The 24,350-nt window shown below is 37.7% G+C and overlaps 1 protein-coding gene across 1 annotated transcript in view; it reads left to right on the top strand.

Moving 5' to 3' along the window:
- Faf1 (Fas associated factor 1) overlaps positions 1 to 24,350 on the top strand; it is a 298,559-nt gene that overhangs the window by 18,922 nt on the left and 255,287 nt on the right. Inside the window, exon 2 of the mRNA XM_041652128.1 lies at positions 17,271 to 17,339. Coding sequence (XP_041508062.1) covers positions 17,271 to 17,339 — 69 coding nt within the window. The remainder of the gene's footprint in view (positions 1 to 17,270; positions 17,340 to 24,350) is intronic.

Raw genomic sequence — 24,350 nt, 5'->3', positions numbered from 1 at the left:
CAGCACTTGGGAGGTAGAATCAGGGGAATCAGAAGTTCAATGTCATTCTTAGCTACTTAGCTAGTAGCCTGGATTACTTGAGATTATGTCCCAAGAAAACAAGAAATAGATTGTGATGGTTAATATTGATTGTCAACTAGATAATGATTTAGATTTAACTAGGAGACAAGCCTCCTAGCACATCGAGAAAAAAAAATGATCTTAATTTAGTTAGCTTCTGGGCCTGCCTATGGGATATTATTATCTCAACTAAGTTAGTTGATGTGGGAGGACTCTCTTTAACTGTGGGTGGTACAATTCCATGGGCCGGGAGTCCTGGAATTCATAAAAATGAGAAAGTAAGCAGAGTGCCAGCATTCGTCACACTGTGCTTCCTGTGATCCTGCATGCATGTAACCAGCTCCCCCTTGAAGATCCTGCAGCCATGACAGACTATCCTGGAACTCTGTGCTAAAGTTAGCTCTTCCTAAAGTTGATTCTTGTCATTTATTTTGTTATAGTAACAGTAACAAGACAAGGATCAACACAAACACAAAAAGCAAAGCCAGATAAATAAAATCAAACCAACAGACTAGCCAACCAAATAAACTTAAAACTCCCAGACAAGCTAGTAATGGTGGCACATACTTGTAATTCTAATACTGAGAAGGTAGAGGCTTGATAATTCCTACAAGGTCACAGCCAGTCTGGTATGTATAATATTGAGTTTTAAGGTAGCCAGGATATATAGGGAAGCCATCTCAAACAATAACAACAAAAACATAAGCACCCAAGAAACAAACAAAAGATGCGGCAGCGTTAGATTTGTGTCATTTGTATATGGAAATAAACATCAATTTGTTAGTTATTATTGAATGCTTTGAGACTTAGAGCTGTGTCATGTTCATCTCCATGTTGCTAGTACCTAATCTCTTACCTCAAAAATATTGAATTGAAGCCAGGTGGTGGTGGTGCACACCTTTAATCCCAGCACTCGGGAGGCAGAGGTGGACAGATCACTGTTAGTTTGAGGTCAGCCTGGTCTACAGAGCAAATTCTAGGACAGCCAGGGCTAGACAGGGAAATCCTGTCTTGAAAAACCAAAGGTAGGGGGTGGGAAAGGGAAAAATACATAAATAAAATAAAACTTGAGAAATTGTTGCTAACAGACCTGGGTATCATAAAAATGTGAAAAGACCCTCTTTGTGCAGTAAAGAAATGGTACTAGATGGAAATAGGATCTACAGGAGAAATGAAGATTACAGGAAATGCCATAATGATAGATGGCAACAGTAGCAAAGGGGAAGGGCAAGTGGATTTCTTGTATAGATTAGATAAAGTGTGTGGGACTATTAATTCAAGGTAGGCTGATAAGTTATGGGGGAATACTGTACTCATTTCAACAACTGCTTATAAGTAGATATAGTTAAAAACTGGCCTGAAGAATGCAGATGAGAAATAGTTAAAAACAATGGGTACCGTTTGAACATAGAAATACAAGATAGTAGAACTAAAATCAGCTATTTCATAATTGCATTAAATGTAAATAGACTAAATAGTACCAAAAAGATGAAAACAAAAGACATATCCTTACTGTTCACAAGGATTTGAAATATAAAAATCCATTTTAGTTGGAGTAAAAAGATGGTAAAAGGTATACCCACCCTATGGACGCTGTTGTTAACGAGTTGGTGTGATGAATGTCAGACAAGGTAGCTTCAAGATAAGGAAGATTGCTAGATCTAAAGAAGTTCTGCCTAACTGTCCCCCCCCCCGTATGTCATATGATTGCTTCATTTTTATTACTTATAAAATGCAGATAATATTTGAGCTATCATATTCAGTACTTAACAGGATTATAAAGTGGTTACTATTACCAGTGTATGGGTGAAGCTCAGAGAGGTTAATAGTTTTCTTAAAGTCGCAGGGTTAGTCAGCTTGGTAAGTTGCTTTTGAAGTCAGTTTCACTGTGATTCAAACTTTTTTTTCTTTCTCTCTGAGACGGTCTATGGAAGTTAGGTTGGTGATGTGTGACACTTTCTAGGGAGATGCTAACAAACTTGTTTACATCAGATAGGGCACTGATGACAGACTAAAGCAGTTTTTCCACTCAAGTCTAGACCAGGCGGTTTCCTGGGGTCACTTACAGGAGTGTGGGTGAGGGGTACCTTACAGCAGTATGAATGACTTAAAAGGCAGTTGTCATTGAAAAACTCACCCTAGCTTAGTCATGGAATCTGCATCCCTGGAGCTCCTTGCTTGACTTCTAGGCAGACTGACATGGCAGAGTCTATACTCTCCAGCAATTGTTATGGCTTATATCATCTTCAGGGAGGGCCTTATGAATTTTTTTTTTTTTTGAGACAGGGTTTCTCTGTAGTTCTGGGGCCTGCCTGCCACTGCCTTCCAAGTGCTGGGATTAAAGGTGTGCGCCACCACTGCCTGGCAAATCTTGTATGTTTCAAGAACTTTCTGAAACTTGTGACTTTCTGAACCCCCTAAGTTTCCTTTGCTTTTAGGTCCCGAAAGCAGAATATATTGTGCTGCAGCCAGCTAGCCTCAAACTGTGCACCCTGCCTGTACCTGTAGAGTGCTATATAGGTTTTTGTTTGTTTGTTTGTTTTAAACCTATACTTTAGCTGGGTTGTACCTTAGATGGGTGGTGGTAGCACACGCCTTTATTACCAGCACTTAGGAGGCAGAGGCAGGTGGATCTCTGAGTTTGAGGCCAACCTGGTCTCCAGAATGAGTTCCAGGACACCCAGGGTTACATAGAGAAACCCTGTCTTGAAAAAACGACCAACCCAATCCAAACCAAAACTATACCTTGTTTTTCTGAGAATATTCCTTGAATTATATTGCATTCCCTGCATTGTGTCTATATAAACACACCTAATTTGAGGAGCTTTTTTTGAAGTCACCTGCCTAGTTCCTTATTCCCTTTTGGAGCCCTCCCCCACTTCTTGTATTCTCTCCTTCTTCCCTCCCTCTCTCTGACAAGGCCTTATTCTGTGGAAGGTTGAGTTTAGATTCTTAGATCCTCCTGCGTCTGTCTTTTGAGTCCTTGAATTATAGGTATACATCACTATGCCTTGTTGGAATCTATCCTTTCTATGTAAAAAACCAAAGAGCTGTATTCATGTGTCATTAATGAACATAATTTTAGTTTTCAGTATTAGCATTTATGTTTTTATTATTGCTAGTACATTTTGAAGATTTCCCTTTCCTAAATGCGGGAAATGCTGTTAATAACTATAGTTATTTCCAGAGATAAATGCTAATTTGCTAACATTGTGTTTAAAGTAAATTAAAGAAAAAGGCAGGTGGTTTAGATTGTTGGAGTTAACTCTGAATAAAGAAGATAGTAATATAGTAATATCCACAACCTTCTGCAATCTTAATGCTATGTTGCTTAGCACAGTAGCAGTTTTAGGGGAGTTTTTGAATACAGGGTCTCACTGTATAGTTAGGGATGATTTTGAACTTGCTATGTTACCACTGCTGGCTTTGAACCTCTTTCTTCAGCCTCCCAAGTGCCACCACATCCTCTACCTGTAAAGTTTTAGTTTATAAATTAGATTATGACAGTTTATTTACTCTTTACATCATGTTTTTAGTTTCTGTTTATAGTGAATACTTATAAGTTGTAATCTACAGTAGGTTATAAAAATGAGGTGTGAGCCGGGCGGTGGTGGCGCACGCCTTTAATCCCAGCACTCGGGAGGCAGAGACAGGCGGATCTCTGTGAGTTCGAGACCAGCCTGGTCTACAAAGGGAGTTCCAGGACAGGCTCCAAAGCTACAGAGAAACCCTGTCTCGAAAAACCAAAAAAAAAAAAAACAAAAAAAAACAAAAAAAAATGAGGTGTGTCGGCATTAATGTAAGGAATCAGTAGATTAAAAGACCTGTGAAACCCTAGGACAGTAGCTTTCATTTTACCCTCTAATTTTAGCTCCTATCAATGTGCCTGGCTATCATGGTAGACTTTCTTACTTTTTTATTACTATTTTTTGAAAGTCTTTTTTTTTTTTGAAAGTCTTATGTGAAAACAAGTGTATAATGAAATTTCCAAGAATTGTTAAATACTTGCTCCCTCTTGTGGATAGAAATGAGAATGTAAGCTTACTAAGATCCATTCTCTCTCTGTTGCTCAAAGATGTACAATCAGCGGTTTGTAAAACTTACCAAAACATTCCTGTTTTTGAGAATTATTAGTACAATTTTACCAATCTAATAATTTTTTAGTTCACGTAAACTTGTTGTTGCTCAAGTATTTTTTCTTTTAAAGAAAGGAAAGACTTTATAGCTTTCTAGAATAAAGTTTGTATAATAGTATAGTCACGAACCACATAGTGGTGTTTTGGTCAAGAACTAACTGTATACAATGGTCCCATAAGAATATAATGGAGCTGAAGAATGTGAAGCCAGATTTGCCCCATTGGCCCGAACTTGTCAATCATGATTTGTTACTGTTTCAAATATTACTTAAGTTGCTGATACTTTCTTGGAGAATTTTATATCTTTGTTTATGAGGATGATTGCTATGACTCTGGAGCAGTTCTAGGCCTGTCTTGTGCTGAATGCCACTGAGGTGAGACAGTGTACTACCAGAGCTGCTTGGTAGTACACCTAGACTCATTGCTCTTCTTTTTGGAGACATGACCCTGCTAATGGCTCAGGCTGGTCTTGGACTTTCTTTGTAGCATCTGCTGGCCTCCACCTGCTCATCTTTTTGCTTCTATTTCTTAAATGCTAGGATTACACATGTGTACTACTATGTGTGGTTTATGCTGTGGGAGGGATTGGTCACTGGGCCTATGTGTGCTAGGCAAGCACTCTACCAATTGAGCTACATCACAGCCCCTCAGCAGACTTTGGAGAGTACTAATGTTAGCTATTTCTTCACTGCCTTCCAAATTTTGTACAAAATTTTCTAGTAGTGTTTCCTAACTTGAAAATGCTCAGGAAAAAATTTTTAAAAAATGTCCTCTTGGGGATAGGGAGATGGCTCAGCAGTTAAGAGCACTTGTTACTCTTCCAGAGGATTGGGATTTGATTCCTAGTACCCACATGGCGATTGACAACCCTCTGTAACTCCAGTTTTAGGGGATCCGACCCCTGTGGGCACCAGACATACATATGGTACACATACATGTATGTGGGCAAAACACCCATACATAAAAACAGTGAATAAATTAATAAAAATAAACAAAAAAATTACTCTCAGCTAAGTTCGTACGGTATAAGACAAGATCTCATTTTTCTAATTGACCCCATTATTGGTTAAGCCATACCTCAGTTGCTTCTCTTATCACCCATAGCAGAGGCCGTGAAACTGCCACTGGAACTTGATTACAGTCTTATTCCATAAGGCCTACTCTCAGGGACTACATGCATCTACTAGTCCTTCAGCCACATTGTGGACTCTTTTAATCAGGGAAGTTTTTATTGTAGTCAATACTCCATAGAAGAGGGCTGCCCAGGAAGCTACTTCCTACTTCCATATGTCTCAGCTTTATTTTGGATGTTTTCTTACCCGTAGAAGAACAGGTATGTTGGGATTGTCCTTATTGCGCCACTCTCAGATGCCTTAGTTACATGTCTTAGAACAGGTCAAAGCTGATACCCTAAACTCCTCTTTGGTTCTGATTGTCCTTATTTGGGGACACTTGTGTTGCACAACTTTAGGGAGCTGTGAGAAGTTAAGAATAGATCTGGAACTGACAGCAGATCAAGGAAATGATACTGCTTAAGTCTCGCTTGGTAACTCAGTGGGTTTAATGGGGTTCTGGGAGCATGGGGACTCTTCAGTAGAGCTGCCTACAAGTTACACAGACGCTGTAACTTCCCAGTGCAATATTCAGTGATGCAGCTTTCATGAGTCATAGAAGATGAAGCTTTTTTGTGGCACAAAAAGCTGCTCTAGAGTCACCCATGCTGCTATAAGTAGCTCCAGTGAACTACTGGTTCATCATCTAGACTTTTGGGTGTTGTCAGTGCTCTATTGGCACGAATGTTTGTTATGACCACCTAGGAGAAAGGTTGTGCAACGAGAGAAATATAATAAGTCTAATATCTGCCTCTCTCTTTTAGCTCATTTAGGAGGTCAGGAATGGAGAAATAAAAAGCTAGGTAACTTTATGAAGCAAACAATAAGGTAGAAGTTGTTACAGACAACCGCACTGGAGAAAGAGGGAAGGACTTGCCAGGAATTTCATATATTTGTTTTGCGCACTTACCTGAGATTCTTGAAACTAGTAATTCACGTGTTTGTAGTTTTACAGAGTTTGGAGTATTTAAATAGATTGTCCTGGTTGAGTGTCCCTAATTCAAACAATCTACAGTCTGATGTTCCACAATGTAAAATATTTTGAGTGTCTGATGCTGAAGAGATTTCAGCTTTGGGACATACTGGGTTCTCAGAATAGGGATATTCAACGAATAAAGGACTTCAAGTATTAAAGTAATCCTTTTCTCTTTTTCCTCCTCTTTTTGTCATTTGGCAAATTGAAGTGTGGTTAAATGTGACTTAAATGTAGTAAATCTTTGAGTGTTTTTTTTGTTTTTGTTTTGATGCAGAAAGTCCAGTAGTTTTTGAGAAACAGTTTGATAGTAGGCTAGGTGTGAAGACATTAAGACTTATGAGGGGCATTTGAAGGGAGACATTGGTTTCAATCATATATTTTTGTTTAGAGGAGAAGGTAGTGTATATGAAAAAATGCATTTGACTGGCCTGTATGATTTTTGTGTTCTTATTTATATACATGTGGTATCATAAGCAAAAGTTCCTCTTTGATGTATTTGAAAATAAATAAAAATTCTAACTTTAAGATACTGCTAGAATTTAACCACAATTGTTAATATTTGGCTTTGATATTTCTGTGAAATGCATTTCAAGTAATGAAAAAGGTAGACACCCTCATCAGAAATTCATAATTTGAGCCTTTGCTTTGTAGACTTAGTTTATTTTTTATTTCAGTGATAATGTTCTGGGTAATTGACTTAGAATAACAGCTGCATAGGAAACAGATTTTCAAAAAAGATTTATTTTTATTTTATGCTTTGTCTGTATGCCTCTATCTGTACCATGTGTGTACATGGTACTCATAGAGGCCTGAAGAAGGCATCAGGTTCTTGGGAACTGGAGTTACAAATGATTGTCAGGCACCATGTGGGTGCTGAGAATTGAACTATTCTTAATTGTTCAACCAGCTCTCTAACCCTGAGATGGATTTATTAACCAGAATTGTGTGTGTTAGAGAGATGAGGTTGTGTGTATGCTTGGGTATACACCGTCTCATGTAGCCCAAGCTGTACTACTAGTCTTAAACTCTGACCCTTTGGTCTTGAACTACTGACCTTGAACTCCCGATTTCCTGCAGCTACCTCCCTAGTGCTGTGATTACTTATTAACCAGAATATTACAAAGGAGTGGATACTTTTAGTTGAGCATAATATTCATGATGCCTTTTTCCTGGTATTAACATACCAGAGAAACCAGTTTGGTCATCAGTATTTGAATTTGGTAAGCACTGAAGCAGAGTAAATTATCTGAATTGTTTTGGCAGATGGCTTACTCAGTCTGTGCTAAGTCTAGAAATTCCTCCTCCATTTCTAGTATTTGAATATTCATGCTATTCTTTGTTTAGTAATTTTTAGGGGGTTTTGTGCATACAAGTGTGTGTGTGTGTGTGTGTGTGTGTGTGTGTGAGTGTTTGTGTGTGAGTGAGACCGGGGAGGGGGTTGGGAGAAGGGGAAAGGGAAGGGGAGAGAGGGAATCTCATATAGCCATATATATAGCTTCTGGTCTGGAACTCTATATGGAGACTAGGTTCACTTTGAACTCAAAGAAATCCACCTGCCTCTGCTTCCAAGGTACTGGAGCTGAAAGCACGTCCCATCACACCCAGCTCTATTAGCATTTCTAAGAAAGCTTCATAGTGATTATTTTGGAAAACAATAGACAATTTCTAATTTTATAATACCCTTCTCCCTTCCCTCCCCCCCCCCCCCCCCCCATTTCCTCCTCGGGTCCTGCCCCTAGCTTGTTATAAAGCAGAGAATTACTTCTGATCCTCAGCCTTTACTTCTCTGGCACTGAGATTATAGGCATGTTTTTATTAAGAACGTTTAGAACTCGTATTACAGTTCCTTCCTTCCTTCCTTCCTTCCTTCCTTCCTTCCTTCCTTCCTGTCTTTTTCCCTATACATTGCCAGTGCAGTATATTAGAAGATTGATGTGAAAATGAGCAGTGACACATTAAGCTGGGTAAAATTCATACTGGTATCATTCATAATTTCTTTTAACAAGAAAACTTTTTCACTGAATTAAAAAAAGATAGTTACTTGAGAGTATGTACATAAAGTTGCCAGATGTATGTACATATACTGTTTCACTCTACTTGTTCTCAGACTTAAGTTAATGTAACTTAAGTATGCCTAATAAGATGTGGAGTTTAGAACTCTACTTGCTAGAAGGTAGGTGATACAGTTGTCTGAGATAAAGGATAAAAGCTGGAGTAATCTACTTTTGGAAGATGAGGGTCCCACAGTAAATGATACTGTGCTGCTCCACGTTGCCTCTTGTGCTCACTCGATAGTGACATGGTTAGCCCAGCCCCTCTGTCTGCCTTTTCTGAGGTATCTTTTGAAATCATGTTCCCCTCTGTGATGGAAGCACTGACAGTCATATTCTTTTTGTACTGCATATACACTTAACTTCTCAGTATTTGGTATCTCTTGCCTATGTCCGAGTTTTTCTGTAATGTGGAAATTGCTAGCCTACTTCTCTTTCTTTTTTCTTAATTTTTTTCAACTTTAATTTTTTTTTTTTTTGGTCAATATGCTTTTTCTTTTTTGAAAGAGGATCTTTTCTATGTAGCCCTTGCTGGTCTAGATATCTCTGTTGACTAGGCTGGCCTTGAACTCACAGAAATCCCTGCGCTTCTGAATTCCAAGTACTGGGATTAAAGGCGTGCCCCACTATGCCTGGCCCTCATATACATTTATACTTTAACAAAACTGTATAGTTTTTAGTTTTCTAAGATGAATGCTTGTTGTCCTTTTTTTTTTTTTTTTTTGGCTTTTCTTTCGTGTCCCTATCTTTCCGAGCCACCTTTTTCCTCCTGTCTTTCTTGTTGTTTTTAGAATTCAAAATTGGTATTTGCCAGTTATTATTTATGAGTGTTTCACCTGCATGCATGTCTGTGCACCATGTTTGTTTCTTGGAGGTCAGAAGAGGACACTGAACTCTTTGGGACTGGAGTTACAAACGGTTGTTAGCTAACATGTAGGTGGTAGGAATTTAGTCTTCTGGAAGATTAGCAAGTGTTCTTAATCAATGAACTATTTTTCCAGCCCCAACTATTATTATTTTCAATTATGAGTATATGTGTATCTATGTGTGAGTGTGTGCAAGTGAGTGCAAGTGCCCTCAGAGGCAAGAGCCATTGACTTGCTGTAGCAGGAGTTAAAAGTGGTTTGTGAGCATCTGCTGTGGAAGAGCACTAAATCCTGTATTTGTGCAAAAAACATACTGCAGACTGTCCCACTGCATTTGACAGCTGCAAACATAGTGTAATCTTTGGTTAACCAATTCTAGGAGATGCTTCTAGAAGGCATTTATTCCACAGATAACCTTTTGGAGAAGCCAAGCACAATTAATTTTCATTTTTAAATGTCTACAAAGTTTTAATTCTCCATTACCCAAATAATTCCTCAAAATCTAGACATTATTCAAATGTATGTCAGTTATCGTACAAAGAGAAAACACAAAAGGATCAAAAATATACATATTCTCTCAGCAAATTTTGTTACATAAATAAGAAAAATATATACAGCCAGATTTTCAAAGTACAATTTTCCCAACACTGTGTACAGAAAGTGCTCATGTTTGTTTTTTAATCATAAAATTATGAGCTTTTCCTATCAAGAAATATAAGAAATAGTAAACATAATGAATATGTAATTAGCTAGGTGTGTATTTTCTTTATATATAATATTAGTCAAATGTAATTACTATTGCTGTTACCCTGTTCATGAAAAGAATGTAAATTAGGTACTTTGAACATTCATAAACAAAAACTATCTAGAAATGCTATGGTTTGCAATTGTAATAATTCTTGGAAGTTGTGTTCTAAACGATCTTATAACACTTAAAACTATGTAGTTGTTAATTGACAGTAACAACTAATTTTAAAGAGGTACACTTTGTTTTGGGAAGCTGTGCATTATTTGTAATGAAATAGCTCATAATTAAATTAACTAGATGGGCTTGGTGGCTCATGCCAGTAATCCCCACCACTCAGGAGGCAAGAGGATTGCTTCAAGTTCCAGGTCTGTTTGACCTCAAAAAATTGATGTTTTTTTTTTTCCCTCTTTTTTCATTCAGTGGCCTTGGTACATTTTTTTTTTCTGTGATGGTTTCTTTTGCCTTTTCCTGTGAACAATAAATTTCATTGTATTTTTCATTTAAAAATTTCTTTATTCTTTCCTTTTCCTTCCCCCACCTCCCTGCTTCGTTTCTCTCTGTATGTGTGTGTGTGCATGCATGTGTATTTGTGTGTGTATGTGAATGTATGGATGCATGGCACATTTCATGTGTGATGGTCAGAACCCCTTATGGGTGTTGGTTCTCTTTTTCTACTTCATGAGTTCTGAAATCAAACTCAGATTATCAGGCTTGGTGCCAAGCTGAAATATTTTACCATCTTGAGAACATACATTTTAGGTTACAGATGAAATTATATCCATATCAAGCAGGGTTTTTCTTTTCAGGAGGAGCTAATTAGTTAGATTATAGCAATATAGGTTCAGATTATTTTTATAAAGATACTGTTAACATAAACAAAAAGAGACAAATGCTACATGCTAGCTTTCTAAATCAGTGGTTCTCAGCCCATGGATTGCCACCTCCAGGGCAGAATGACTCTTTCATAGGGGTTGCCCAAGAGCATTGGGAAACATATTGACATTATGATTCATAACAGTAGCAAAATTATAGTTATAAAGTAGCAACTAAAATAATTTTATGGTCAAGAGTCATAACAAAAGGAGGAATTGTAGTAATGGGTTGCATCACTAGGAATGTTGAGAACCACTGCTCTAAATACTTCCATATATTCTGTTCACTTGTTTTCAGTGTTTTAAAGTTTTCTGTTATAGGAAGATCAGATCTTTATTTAATTTTTCTCTTCTGGTTGTAGGGCTCAAATCTAAAGCCTTGCACATAGTAGGCAAGCACTCCATTACTGAACTACATCCCCAGTCTCAAACTAAATAGTACATATGATAAATTATTTTAGTTTCATTAGAATATGCACATTCTCATAATTGTAAATACTTCCATAGACTTTGACTTACAGTGGTTTTACCTAATAGGTTTTCAACTTTTCCTTTGGGTGATTTTCTTTTTTTTTTTTATTATTTATTTATTATGTATACAATATTCTGTCTGTATGCCTGAAGGCCAGATGAGGGCGCCAAACGTCTTTACGGATGGTTGTGAGCCACCATTTGGTTGCTGGGAATTGAACTCAGGACCTTTGGAAGAGCAGGCAATGCTCTTAACCACTGAGCCATCTCTCCAGCCCCCCTTTGGGTGATTTTCAACAGAGACTCTAGTTTGAATTTTGATCTTTTCTCATGCTATCTTTACATGGTTAGATATTTTTTCATGTTGTTGGGCAGTAAGCTGAAACTCCCAGTCAGCTATGTGGTTGAGTTATAACTAACTGACACTGTACCAAACACGGTCTTGCTAAGCTATAATATGTTGTAGATTATAGATGCATTTTGACATGGCATTTGCAGTGGGTATGCAGGAATATAATCTCACTAATAAGTCTAGGAGCTTCTGTACATACACGTGTACATAGAATTTACCAAGTAAAACACATATTAGTCATACTAATGATTTATCATATTAGTAAATAATACTTTTTTTTATAGAATTTTTTTTTTATTGAGAAAAGGAGAAAAAAAACCACCTCCTCCCAGCCTCCCATTAGTAAATAATACTTATAAAAACAAATAGCTTACATAAAAAATGAGGAAAGTACTTGTCTTAGTTTGGGTTACTAGTGTTATGGTGAAACATCATGATGAAAGGCAGCTTGGAGAGGAAAGGATTTATTTGGCTTATACTTCCACATTCATAGCCCATCATTGAAGGAAGTCAGGACAGGAACTCAAACTCCAGAGGCAGTAACTGATGCAGAGACCATAGAGGGGTACTGCTTATTGGCTTGTGCATCATGACTTGCTCAGTATGCTTTTTTTTAAAAAGATTTATTTATTTATTATATATACAACATTCTGCCACCATGTATGCCCACATACCAGAAGAGGGCGTCAGATCTCATTACAGATGGTCGTGAGCCACCATGTGGTTGCTGGAAATTGAACTCATGACTTCTAGAAGAGTAGTCAGTGCCCTTAACCACTGAGCCATCTCTCCAGCTTCTCAGTATGCTTTCTTGTAGAAACCAGGACCGTCAGCCCAGGGGTGGTACTGCCCATAGTGAGCTGGGCCCTTCCATATCAATCTATCAATTAAGAAAATGTCCACAGACTTGCTCACAGCTCATTATGGTGGTACCGTTTTGTCAACTGAGGTTTCTTCTTCTAGATCAAATCTAGCTTGTGTAAAATTGACATAAAACTAGCCAGCACAGTACTCATAAGGAAGATATTATTTTTCACTGTAGGTAATACTCAAAGAAATAGAATAATTTGCTTAGGTTGTCTGTCACACATTCCAAATCTTTATTTGTAGACAGAAGTTTCTGTCCCACAGCCATTCAGTCCCAAAGAAACACACAGATGCTTATATTAATTATAATCTGGCCTACTAGCTCAAGCTTATTATTAACTAGCTCTTACAACTGAAATTAACCCATAATTCTTGTCTGTATTTAGCCATGTACCTTGGTACCTTTTCTCAGTGAGGCATTCTCATCTTGTTTCCTCTGCATCTGACTGGTGACTGACTCTACCTTTCCTCTTCACAGAATTTTTCCTAGTTTGGTTGCCCCTTCTATACTTCCTGCCTTGCTTTTGGCCAATCAGTGTTTTATTAAACCAATACAAGGACAATTTTTTACAGTGTGCAAGAGCATTATCCTACAGCATATATTTTTTTCTACTATGATAAAATAAAAATATCCTCTATTTACCTGCCACACATCCATCTATGATTACCATTTAACTCAGAGAATTACAAAGTAAAAAGAAACAAATCCCTTTAATTTCATACTTTAACGTAAAGATGACATTAACTTAGAAAGCAAAATTAGTAATCAAAGTGAAAAAGAAACTGGTATTTCTCAAGATTGTGAGATGCAATTCTTTTTTAAATGTGAAATGAAGTCTTTAGTTTTCATTAAGTTAGTTTAGAGCCTTTTGGGTTTAAAAAGTTGGAAGACTTTCCCAGAGTATTTTTTTAGAGGCTTTATTATGCCGAAATACATTATAACTTTTCCAGAAATGAATCATTTGCCCTGAAACTTGTTTTTCCATGCATTTCTCAGATACTTAAAATTCTTTGACAAGTGCTGGAACTATTCATAAGAAAGAATAAAATAAAACAAAATGGAAAATGTTAATGAAATAAAGTATCTCTGTAGCCCATATTTGTTTCTGCCAGGTGCATGAGGCTTTCATAGAAAGTGGAACATCTTAAATATATATTCAATGTATATTTTTATATACTGAGGTATCCCAGAGTGCTCAAAAGGAAAGCAGAACTTTTTTTTTCCCCTTCCAAGCCAGGGTTTCTCTCAGCTTTGGTGCCTGTCCTGAAACTAGCTCTTGTAGCCTAGGTTGGCCTCGAACTCACAGAGATCTGCTTGCCTTCACCTTCTAAGGGCTGGGATTAAAGATGTGCGCCACCACTGCCTGGCTCAAGCAGAACTTTTAAGGAAGCTTCAAAAGCTTTCAGGTGCTCCTGAACAAGGCTCAAGAATATTTAGAGATATTCAGCATTCAAAATATGAAAAAGGTCAAAATATTTGGATATAATCACAAGTTATCAAGCATATAAAGAATCAGGAAAGTATTAACCCATAATCACAAGAAAATCCCAATCAATATAAATAGACCTATAATTATAAATAGACCTATAAATTATAGACTTAGTATAAATGGTCATTGAATAGTACTGTATATCTTGTTCGAGAAGGAAGAAAAAGTGGACCAGGGATATAAGTCTGGTAGAAAATATGTAATGTTTTGGGTTTGAACCTAGAGGTAAGGATCATGAGAGATCATGTTGTATGAACAAACTGACTTGATTTAACATTCTACACGTATGGTATAGCACTGTCATATAGATGGTCTGTCATTGACCAAAACACTGTCATGTGGTTAGTTAGTTTGTGTATGTATGTGTGTAAGCATGTATGTGTACCCATATGTATTTATGTGTGTATGTATATATATGATCAGGCCATTTCTTAGGTAACTACTTTGTGCTATAGTATTTTTATTTTATTTATTTAAATAATTTTAATTGTTATATAGTCATTATTCATAGTGTTATACTTTATAGACAGTTTTATAGTGAAAACTTTTATTGAAAATATATTTTTTAAAAGTACATTATATACTTTGGCCATATTTGCCCCCTCTCATTCCCTACCCTTAATCCTTCTTTCCTTTCTCCACCTTGCTAATCTCCTCTCTTCCCCTTGTTCCCTTCTACTTTCATGTCATATATATAATATATATAGATATTTATATAAAGATATTTATATGACTTTATCTATCTATAAAGAATTTTTGAAGCAAAAATGAGATAAAAATATGGCAGTTGTCTTTCTGTGTCAAATTTAGTTCACTTATTGTTATAATCTCTAGTTAGATCCATTCTCCAGCAAATAACATAATTTCATCATTTATGGTTGATGCAAACTCCATTGTATATACACACACCATCATTATATATCTACACCACAGTTTGTTTAACCATTCATCAGTTGCCTTATATAGTCCTTCAGGTGTATACCTAGAAGTGGTATGGCTAGGTAATGTGGTTTCACTTATTACTACTAGCATTATATGAGTTGTCTCAGATACAATATTTCACTCAAAACTAATGCTATTTCTCTGTGACAGCTCTGTAACTCAGTGGCCAGATACCATAGGAATATTGAGGCATTTCTCTGTGGTGGTTGATCCTGTTTAGAGTCTTTGTTTTGAAGTTGCATATGTATTTGGGATTGACTCCTCAATATCTGGTTTCATGTGTGATTCATGTGTATTTATTTTGACATCTTCTCATAGGATCTTAGAGATGCGCCCCCCCCCCCCCCAATCTTAGGACAATGATGACATATAGAAGTATAAGTAGAAACTCATGCTTTTGAAGACATGGTCAGAGTTACTATACCACCACGTGCTTATTATAGTTTTCATAGGAAAGAGATTAAGTCATATATTCAAACTCAGTGTCAATGGAAAATAATCCTTAGTGAGAGCAATTAGAGAGTTCTATGGTCCTTATTTGTGGAAAGTTAGAATTGGGTTTAGTATCACATCTCTTTTGTCTTGTGTTCACTAGCTTCAGCCATTTGAGCATGGTGTGGTGTTTTAAATTATGTCCTCTTCTGAGCCTCTATTCAAAATGGATGTTGAGGTTACATAAAATTAAGAACTCACCACATTTTCATATTAAATGTTCATATTTTTTGACCCTGGCCTGTATAAGATAAAGAAAACTGGCTGAGTACTAAGCATGCACGCCTTCCTTTTCTCTGCTCTCGACTGTGATGTGATGTGTGAGCTGCTGTGTGATCCTGGTTACTTTTCTGTCACCTTGGCACAAGTTAGTGTCAAATGGGAAGAGGAACTTCAACTGAGAGAGGGTCTCCATCAGATCCCCTCAGACAAGTCCATGGGGGCATTTTCTTGACTGATAGATAGGTGATAGAGGAGGACCCAACCTGCTGGTGGTAGTGCCACCTCTGGACAGTCTTGGTTTGTATAAGAAAGGCTGAGCAAGCTCTGTGAGCAAACCAGTAAGCAGTGTTCTCCATGGCCTCTGCTTTAGTTCCTGCCTCCAGGGACCTTGCCTGCTTGAGTTTCTGACTTCCCTTCATGCAGGCAAAATAAACCATTTCCTTCTTTAAGTTACTTTTGGTCATGATGTCTTTATCTCAACAATAAAATCAAACTACAGTATGTCTTAAGTGTCTTCTCCCATGACTTTTCCTGAAGTGATGGACTGAGATTTAGGATTGTGATTAAAAATAAACTTTCCCCTAAGTCGCTTTTGTCTGAGTATTTTATCACACCAACAAAAATGAAACCAGGACAGTATCTTTGAAACATTGATTTCTCTTTGTTAAAATGGGCATAATAGCTACTTCAAAAGGTTGGTAAAAGGATTGAAAGAAACGTAAGTTACTTGGCTCATATTGACTTTTTATGTGTAAGAATTCTAATGGACATATGTTTCATTCCTGTGATTATTGAGAGGATCAAAGGATAGTGTAAATTGGCTTATGATAAATAACGTGCTAGTTAATTCCCAATGTCTAAGTTTATGCTGATGGTAACAGATTGATTTTGAAAGTTTTTTATGGCTTCATTTTCATAATTTGAGAATTGTGTTACTTGAGTGTTCAGTCCTGTGTTTGGATAGTTAAATTCTGTCATTTTGTTTTTAAGTCTTAGGGGAAAATAAAAAGGTCCATCTCCAGCAGGTGTTTCTGTGTTTGCTTCATGTGCTGTTCTTGGCTTTCACAGGGTGTTTCTGTTTTCGTAGTTGGGGAGGGAGACAAGGTCTCACTGGGTAGTCTTGGCTGGCTTGGAACTCATTATTCAGGCCATGCTGGCCTAGAACTCAACAGACATCCACCTACCTCTGCCTCCCAAATGCTAGGTTTAAAGGCGTGCGCCACCATTCCTGGTCAAAATCTGCATTTATTTGTTCATTTGTGTGTGTGTGTGTTTGTGTTTGCGTTTTCTTACGCTGTGGCATACATGTGGAGTTGGAGGACAACTTACAAGAGTTGATTCTCTTTCCATAATGTGGGTCCCAGGTATGAGCTCAGGTTGTCAGGGTTGGCACCTTTTCTGACTGGGTCATCTCTTCCCATCCCTGTAATTGTTAATATTTGCAAGAGAGACTTTTCAAACTCTTGTGTATTAACTACTGAGAAGTATGAGCCCCTTAATGTCTTGACTTCATTCAGATTATATGCAGTTTAAATTATGTTTTATACCATTTATATTTTAAGTCTGACCTCATTTCTAAAATCCTAAAAAATGCATATGTATTTGGTTTTTAGGCATGTACCGGCATTGAAAACATCGATGAAGCTATTACATTGCTTGAACAAAATAACTGGGACTTGGTGGTAAGTACTTCATTCTTTGACCTGAGTTTTAACTTTATGAATTCTTGAATGGCCTTAATGTTTATGTATATTTATTGCAAGTTGTTTTTGTAATTATCTCACTAAACTTTTATGTTAAAAGTAGGACTCTTTTATATTAACATTTTTATAATCTATATTTATTTACTGTTATATTAACATATTTCTATCTTACTAAATATAGCTACTCATTTTTAAAATGTTTGCATCATATTTCATGTTATAGTAGTATAATTTACCATCCTTATTCTGGTGGGCATTTAATACTGTTGCAGTAGTTTGCAATATTGTAAACATTACTGTGGAGAACATTCTTATATATGTGTATTATATATTTAACCTAGTATTTTTTCTAGAAGAAACTGAATATATTCAATTTATGACTGAATTTCTGGGTCATATTGAATGAATATTTTTAGGGATTTGGATACTTAAAGCCTAATGGACTTCTGGTTTTATTCATTTATTTTTTTGTCAACTCTGGAGATGACTTTTTTTTTTTCTTAAATCATTCATCCTGCTGTCCCCTCTCTTCTGTCTTTCTGTCTTTATTTCTTGGTCTTGTTGTCTGTCTCTCTCACTTTCTGTTTTGTATTTTGGTACAGGAAAATTGAGAAATATTTCTCCTGCCTGACCTGAATTCATGCTTTATAATTCCGGTTTTATATAGAAGACATGGTAGAGATGACAGTGCCGTTATGGGGATAGCGGTGAGGGGCAGCAGCATATTTGGAGTGTTGCTTCTGGGCTACTTGTCTTGAAACCTTTTGCAATAACAAATATATTGTTTTATTTAATTTACATATATTTGAGATAGTCTTTTGGTCAAGCTGATAAAAATCTCTGGGGAGGTTACAAAGCCCACTGAGACCTCTTGGCTTTATCTAAAGGAATAAAGGAGAACCAAAAGGAAGACCAAGAGAATGGGCTATATCAATCCTTGATATTGGAATTTACAGTTAGTACTATGTAATGCCTTAGGGACCTAAGTTTTTGTTCATTTCCTTTTCTATTGCCTACATTCATTAGTTTTAAAGTTTAAGATGTTTATTGGCTGTATGAATATTTTGTGTGAATATTGTCTTGACCCAGCCTTTCTAAAATACTCTACAAGAATTTTCCCAGATAACTCTGAATACATGAGAGGTGAGGTGCTGTCCATGTATTTCTGCCTTGCTTGATTTTGGAAAATATTATCAAATACTCTCTTTCTCCTTCTCCTTCCTTCTTCTTTTCCTTCCTCCTCCCCTTTCTGCTCTCTGTTCTTTATTTTTTCTCAGGTTTTTGGTATGTTGAAACTAGGTCTTATACATAGTAGGCAAATTTCTTACCATTAAGTTAGGCCTACAGTCCTTTATTGTCTCTTTTACAACTTAAACTTTTTCATTTGAAATTATCTTTTAGCTGGCAATATGTCTTCCACTTTATTTTTATTGAAAGTTGCTGTACTTCTTTCTTTGGCTTGGTATATTTTTTTGTTTCTGCTGTTTTTATGCAGCATTCACTTATATATTGTGTGTATGCGTTAAATGAACCTTAAGAGTATGAAATAGCAATGGAACTTTTAATATGCCATACTCCATTTTCTGCATTTATTTTGTGTCTGAATTATGACTGCATTGGTCTACATTTCATGAATCTTACAGAACATTGCACATAATTTAAGTTTTTAATTTAGGATGTCAATGTTTTAAATTTTATCTATCTATCTATCTATCTATCTATCTATCTAAAATCCATGTCAGGAGCACATTGCAAAAGAAGTGTTGTTTTTTAACAGAATCTCAGTTGTTCAGTTTTTCAATAAAGACTTGGAAGCCAGATGCTGGGATGAAAGCCTGCTAGCTCAGAGAGGCAGAGAAAGCACCCAGCTGAACTTTTCCTCAGTCCCAGAAGCCTCATTCTCCCATGCTGCTTCAAACAAAAATCTCTGCCAACTCAGTGTCCCTCCCTACTACTTCTGTGTGTGTCTTGTTCATCCTCATTTCTTATTCTCTGTTTTTTTCTTAATAATCCTATGTTCACTTTCTGTCAGCTGGTTGCTTGCTCTGCCTCTTGACCTATGGTTGACTTCATTTAATCCTGTTCATAATAATCAAGCAGAAGGCTCTTGTATTAAAGGTATGTGCTAGGACTGAGCCACACCACGCAATCTTGGTGTTCACAGTGTTGTCAAATGCCCTGCAACAATGAAGTGACTACCTTGTGTCATCTAAGGAATAAGGGGGTGGGCTGGATTCCCCATATCTCCTTCAAAGGCATATCTTCAACCATGTGTCTCCCTTCTGTTGTGCTTCATTTTGTATAGGTTTCATGATATGCCACTAGCATCTTGGATGGAGAGGGGAGCCTTTCAACATATGGGAAATCTAAGCTATAACAGATATTTATTTGACCAGGATTGGAGGTTGGGAAGTTCAAGGATATGATTGGTGAAGGCCTCTTGTTGCATTATAAGATGGTGAGACAGAACAAGGCATGTAAAAGAGAGCTTTTATTTACTCTTTATTTTTTATGTCGAAAGAGTTTATTTGAACTTGGGGTTCCAGAGGATGAGACTACATGAAGAAGTAGAGACAGTAGCTATCAGGCATGACTGCTGGAGTAGATCAGAGGGCTCACATTTAAAACATGAAGCAGAGAGAGCAAACTTAAAATGGTGTCTTTTAACTCTCAAAACTCTCCCACAGTGGCATACCTCCTTCCAAAGGCCACTACCTTACGCTTCCCCAAATAGTGCCACCAAATGGGGATCACATATTCAAATGACAGAGTCCATGGGAGACATTTAAACCACCATATTTACTTCCTGGCCACCATAGACTCCTGGCCATAGTATGAATGCACTTCCCATCATCTTTTAGTCTCAACGCTGTTTAAAAGTTTAAAGTCTCTTCTGAGACTGAGGACAATCTCTTAACTGTAACCCCTATAAAATCAAAGAACAAATTACATTCTTCCAACATACAATGATACAATACACATTACCTGTGGTAGTTTGAATGTAATTGGTCCCCATAGGCTCATAAGGAGTGGCACTATTAGAAGGTGTGGCTTTGTTGTTGTAGGTATTGCCTTGTTGGACTCAGTGTGTCACTATGGGGGTGGGCTTCAGGTATCATATATGCTCAAGCCATGCCAAGTGTCTTAGACCATTTCCTGTTGCCTTCTAATCAAGATGTTGTAGTTATATTTTCTTTGTAATCTAACAAAGTTTGCCTGAAAATCAGAGTGTAGAACAAAACTGCTAGTTAGCCATAGCGGCCAGGCAGTGGTGGCACACGCCTTTAACCTAAGCACTGGGTGTGGGGGAGGCAGTTGGATCTCTGTGAGTTCAAGGCCATCCTGGAACACACATTAAAGGTGGTGGCTCACACCTTTAATCCTAGTACTTGGGAGTCAGACACTCTTAATCTAGCACTAGGGAGGTGGAGACTGGAAGGGATATGGCTGGGTGGAGAGAGCAATATTAGGTAGGAGGAGGCCGGAGCTCAGTGCAGTCTGAGGTGTGGTGGAGACAGATGCAATCTGAGGGTTCTGTCTGAGGATTCATAGAGACAGGATCAGCCCTGTAGTCTGAGGGTTCACTAGAGGTAAAAGGTCTCTCTAGTGGCTGACTAAATGTCTTCTTTGATCTCTCAGCTTTTACTCCTAATATCTGACTCCAGGTTTTTATTAAGACCAATTAGAGTTTGTGCTACAAGATGCTCCCCGCCATGATGTTTAAGAGTTGCTTAGTTATGGTGTCTCTTCACAGCGATAGAAACCCTAAGATAGAAATTGACACCAGAGACTGGGGTATTGCTGTGATAGGCCTGACCGTGATTTTGTTTGGAGGAATTTGGGATAGGCAAACAGTGGAATGCTTTAAGCACTACTTTATGGGCCATACTGGTAGCAACATGGAAGACAGTGGTGCTCTTTAAGAGTTACTTGACCTGTTGGGGGCTGGCCCAAGAGGTATCAGAGGAGAAGAATTCTAGTATGTTGCCTAGAGATTGTACTTATGCTACTTTGGCAACACAAAAAAAGAATGTGGCTGCTTTTTGCCCTCGCCAAAGAGTCTGCCTGAGGCTAAAGTAACGAGGTTTGGATTCGTTCCATTGGCAGAGGAAATCTCAAACAGCCTTCTATAGACTCTTGTATGGTTACTAGTGGTAACTCTAATAAAGATTTATAATGAAAAGGAGCAAGCTCAGCAAGTAAAAATACAAAATGTGCAAATTGAATAAAGGTGCACCAGGAAGAGGAATAGAGCTAAATCCTGTGTTCAAGGAGATAAACAGATTAAGAAATGGGATTAAGAGAGTGGTTGACCTCAGGGCAAGATCCCATCCAACTAACTTTCTAGCTTGTGAAAAGGAACCAATGAGAAGCTTAGAGCTGGGTGTTATGGTGTACACCTTTAATCCCAGCACTGGAAAGGCAGATCCTGGTGGATCTCTGAGTTTGAGGCCAGCCTGGTCTGCAGAGCAAGTTCAAGGACAGTCAAGCTTAGGCAGTGAAGGTAACAATCAAACACAGAAAGCTGGTGAGGATGTAATTGAATGAGGGGGCTATGTTCCAGCCCCAGCAAACAGCAGAACTTGGCAGCTTTGGCCATGTGGTTCTGGCTTTAGAGTTAAGGATAGAAGAAATGGCTTATGGAATTTGCCCTCTTAACTAAGGAAAGCTGCCGAGGCCAGGCATGTGTCAGGGGTGTTGTGAATGGAGGCCCCGAGAGGCCATTGTGTAAAAGGTGTGAAGTTGGAACCTGGATTGTCTTGACTGCCCCAAAGTGTTGGAGATGCCAGAACTGTAGGATACCTGCTGAGAAAAGCTGCTAACAGCAAGTGGAACCAGCCCAAGAGGAAGAACTGTATTGCAGTCAACAAAGTTGAAAGGAGTTGGAGATCTGAAGAGTGTTTTGACACCAGACATGGAGTTGGAGTTTGCCCATCTGGTTTTCAGTCTTGATTTGGTCCAGTATTTCCTCACTGTGCTCCCTTCCCTATGTTTTGGAATGGTAATGTAAATCCTATGCCATTATATTCTTGAAGTATGTGATCTGCTTTTTCATTTTGATTTTACAATATTTGTAAAATATTTGTATTTTGCATTATGATATTGTTAAAGCACATGGAGGCCAGGGAGTGGAATGTGGTTGTTTGAATGTAATTGGCCCCTATAAGCTCATAGTGTGTGGCACTATTAGGAATTATGGCTTTGTTTGAATAAGTATTGCCTTGTTGGAAGAAGTGTGTCACTGTGGTGGTGGTCTTTGAGGTCTCATATATACTCAAGTCAGACCATTTCCTGTTGCCTTCTGATCAAAATGTAGCTAGCACAGTGTCTGCCTGCATGCCACCATGCTCCCCACCATGATGAGAATGGACTGAATGTCTGGAACTGTAAACCACCAACTCAAATAAATATTTTCTTTATAAGAGTTGCCATGGTCATGGTGTCTCTTCCCAGCAATAGAAACCCTAAGACATTACCATTCTAAAGGGAAGGAATCAGTGTATAGTAAAGAAATATTAGACCAAGGCAAAACTGAAACCTAGAGAGACAAACTCCAAATCCTGTAGCTCCATGGCTGATACTAAAAGGTGTAGGCAGCTCTGGCCTTTTAGTTTTGTAGCCTGTAACATAATTCTCTCTCTAGGCTTGGATCCACTCCCTTTGTGCAACTCTCCTTGATGTCTCCTGTCTCTTGGGAGTCTCCATTGCAATCTAAGCTTCACTTCCACAGCTTTATGCAGCTGTATATCCAGGCTTCAGATAGGGACTCTCCTGTCATGCATTGCCCAGCCCCATTGGCTCTTTGAAATCATGATGAAAGATTTCACAGCTCTTTTACACATGCATTCTTGCCAAGTGGATGACACTACCAATTTCAGCTGCCAGCTTGGGTTGTACTCTCACTCTCCTGAACCACGTTAGTAGTAGCTTTTCATTGCAATGCCTTCCAGGAGCTTTATGTTCTTTTTCTTAGGTTGAAAACCTAGCTAAGTACAGTCTTGCCCTGAGGGTACCTTTCTCTTCATACCAATGCAGATCTAGCCTAAGTGGGGGCTTTTTATAACAAAGCCATTCTGTCATTATCCTATTAATTTGTTGTTTATCTAATAATGAATGGATCCATTAACAAGTACAGAGCCTTTAAGTTTCAGTCACCCCTCAAAGGTTCCACTTTGCAAATATAACTAATACATGGCTTAGGGTCTCACTTTATAGCTCTGACTGACCAGAAACTGGCTGTATAGACTAGGCTGGCCTGAAACTCAATAGAGATCCACTCACCTGTTCTTCCTGAGTGCTGGGCTAAAGGTGTGCATCACCGTGCCCAGCTGCTTAATTTTCTAACACAGAAAATTGAGGGGATGCATTCATGCTATATAGCCCTAAGTGTAGGTGGAGTTTGTCTGTCCTACAGTCACTCTCAAATAAATACACAGAGACTTATTAATTATAAATTAGCTCTTACATTTTAAATTAACACATATTCCATATTTATATTCTGTCATATGGTTGTACCTTTATTAATATGGTTCGTTCATCTCTTGCTCCCTCTGTGCCTGGCTGAGGATTCCAGATGCTGCCCTTCTTCCTTTCAACATTCTTCTAGTCTGGCTCTCCTGCCTAACATTATCCTGTTCAGCTATTGGCTAGTCAGTTTCTTTATTAAACCAATCATAGTGACAAATCTTCACATTGTACAAAAGGATTATTATACAGTATCTAAACTTGGAAAGTGTTCTGAAAAATTGGTAAGACTCATTGTGTCTTAACCTTGTTCATACATTCAGGAATGAGAATAACTTGTTTATAAGGTTGTTTGTAAATGTGTCACTATTTTGTTGATTTGGTTACATAGATAGCAAATATTCTCTATGAAAATACAACGTAGTCCCAGGAATTCTAGTCATTAGTCACTTGCTCTGATACCGAAAGTTAATTTTGAGTGTCTTTCTTTATGTTTTACTTGCTATGTTCCATACAATTTCTATT

This window comes from Microtus oregoni, unplaced genomic scaffold, assembly GCF_018167655.1.
Source record: "Microtus oregoni isolate MIOR12 unplaced genomic scaffold, Mior012 000005F_ref0000423, whole genome shotgun sequence".
NCBI lineage: Eukaryota > Metazoa > Chordata > Mammalia > Rodentia > Cricetidae > Microtus > Microtus oregoni.
This window is presented reverse-complemented; position numbering and strand designations above follow the sequence as displayed.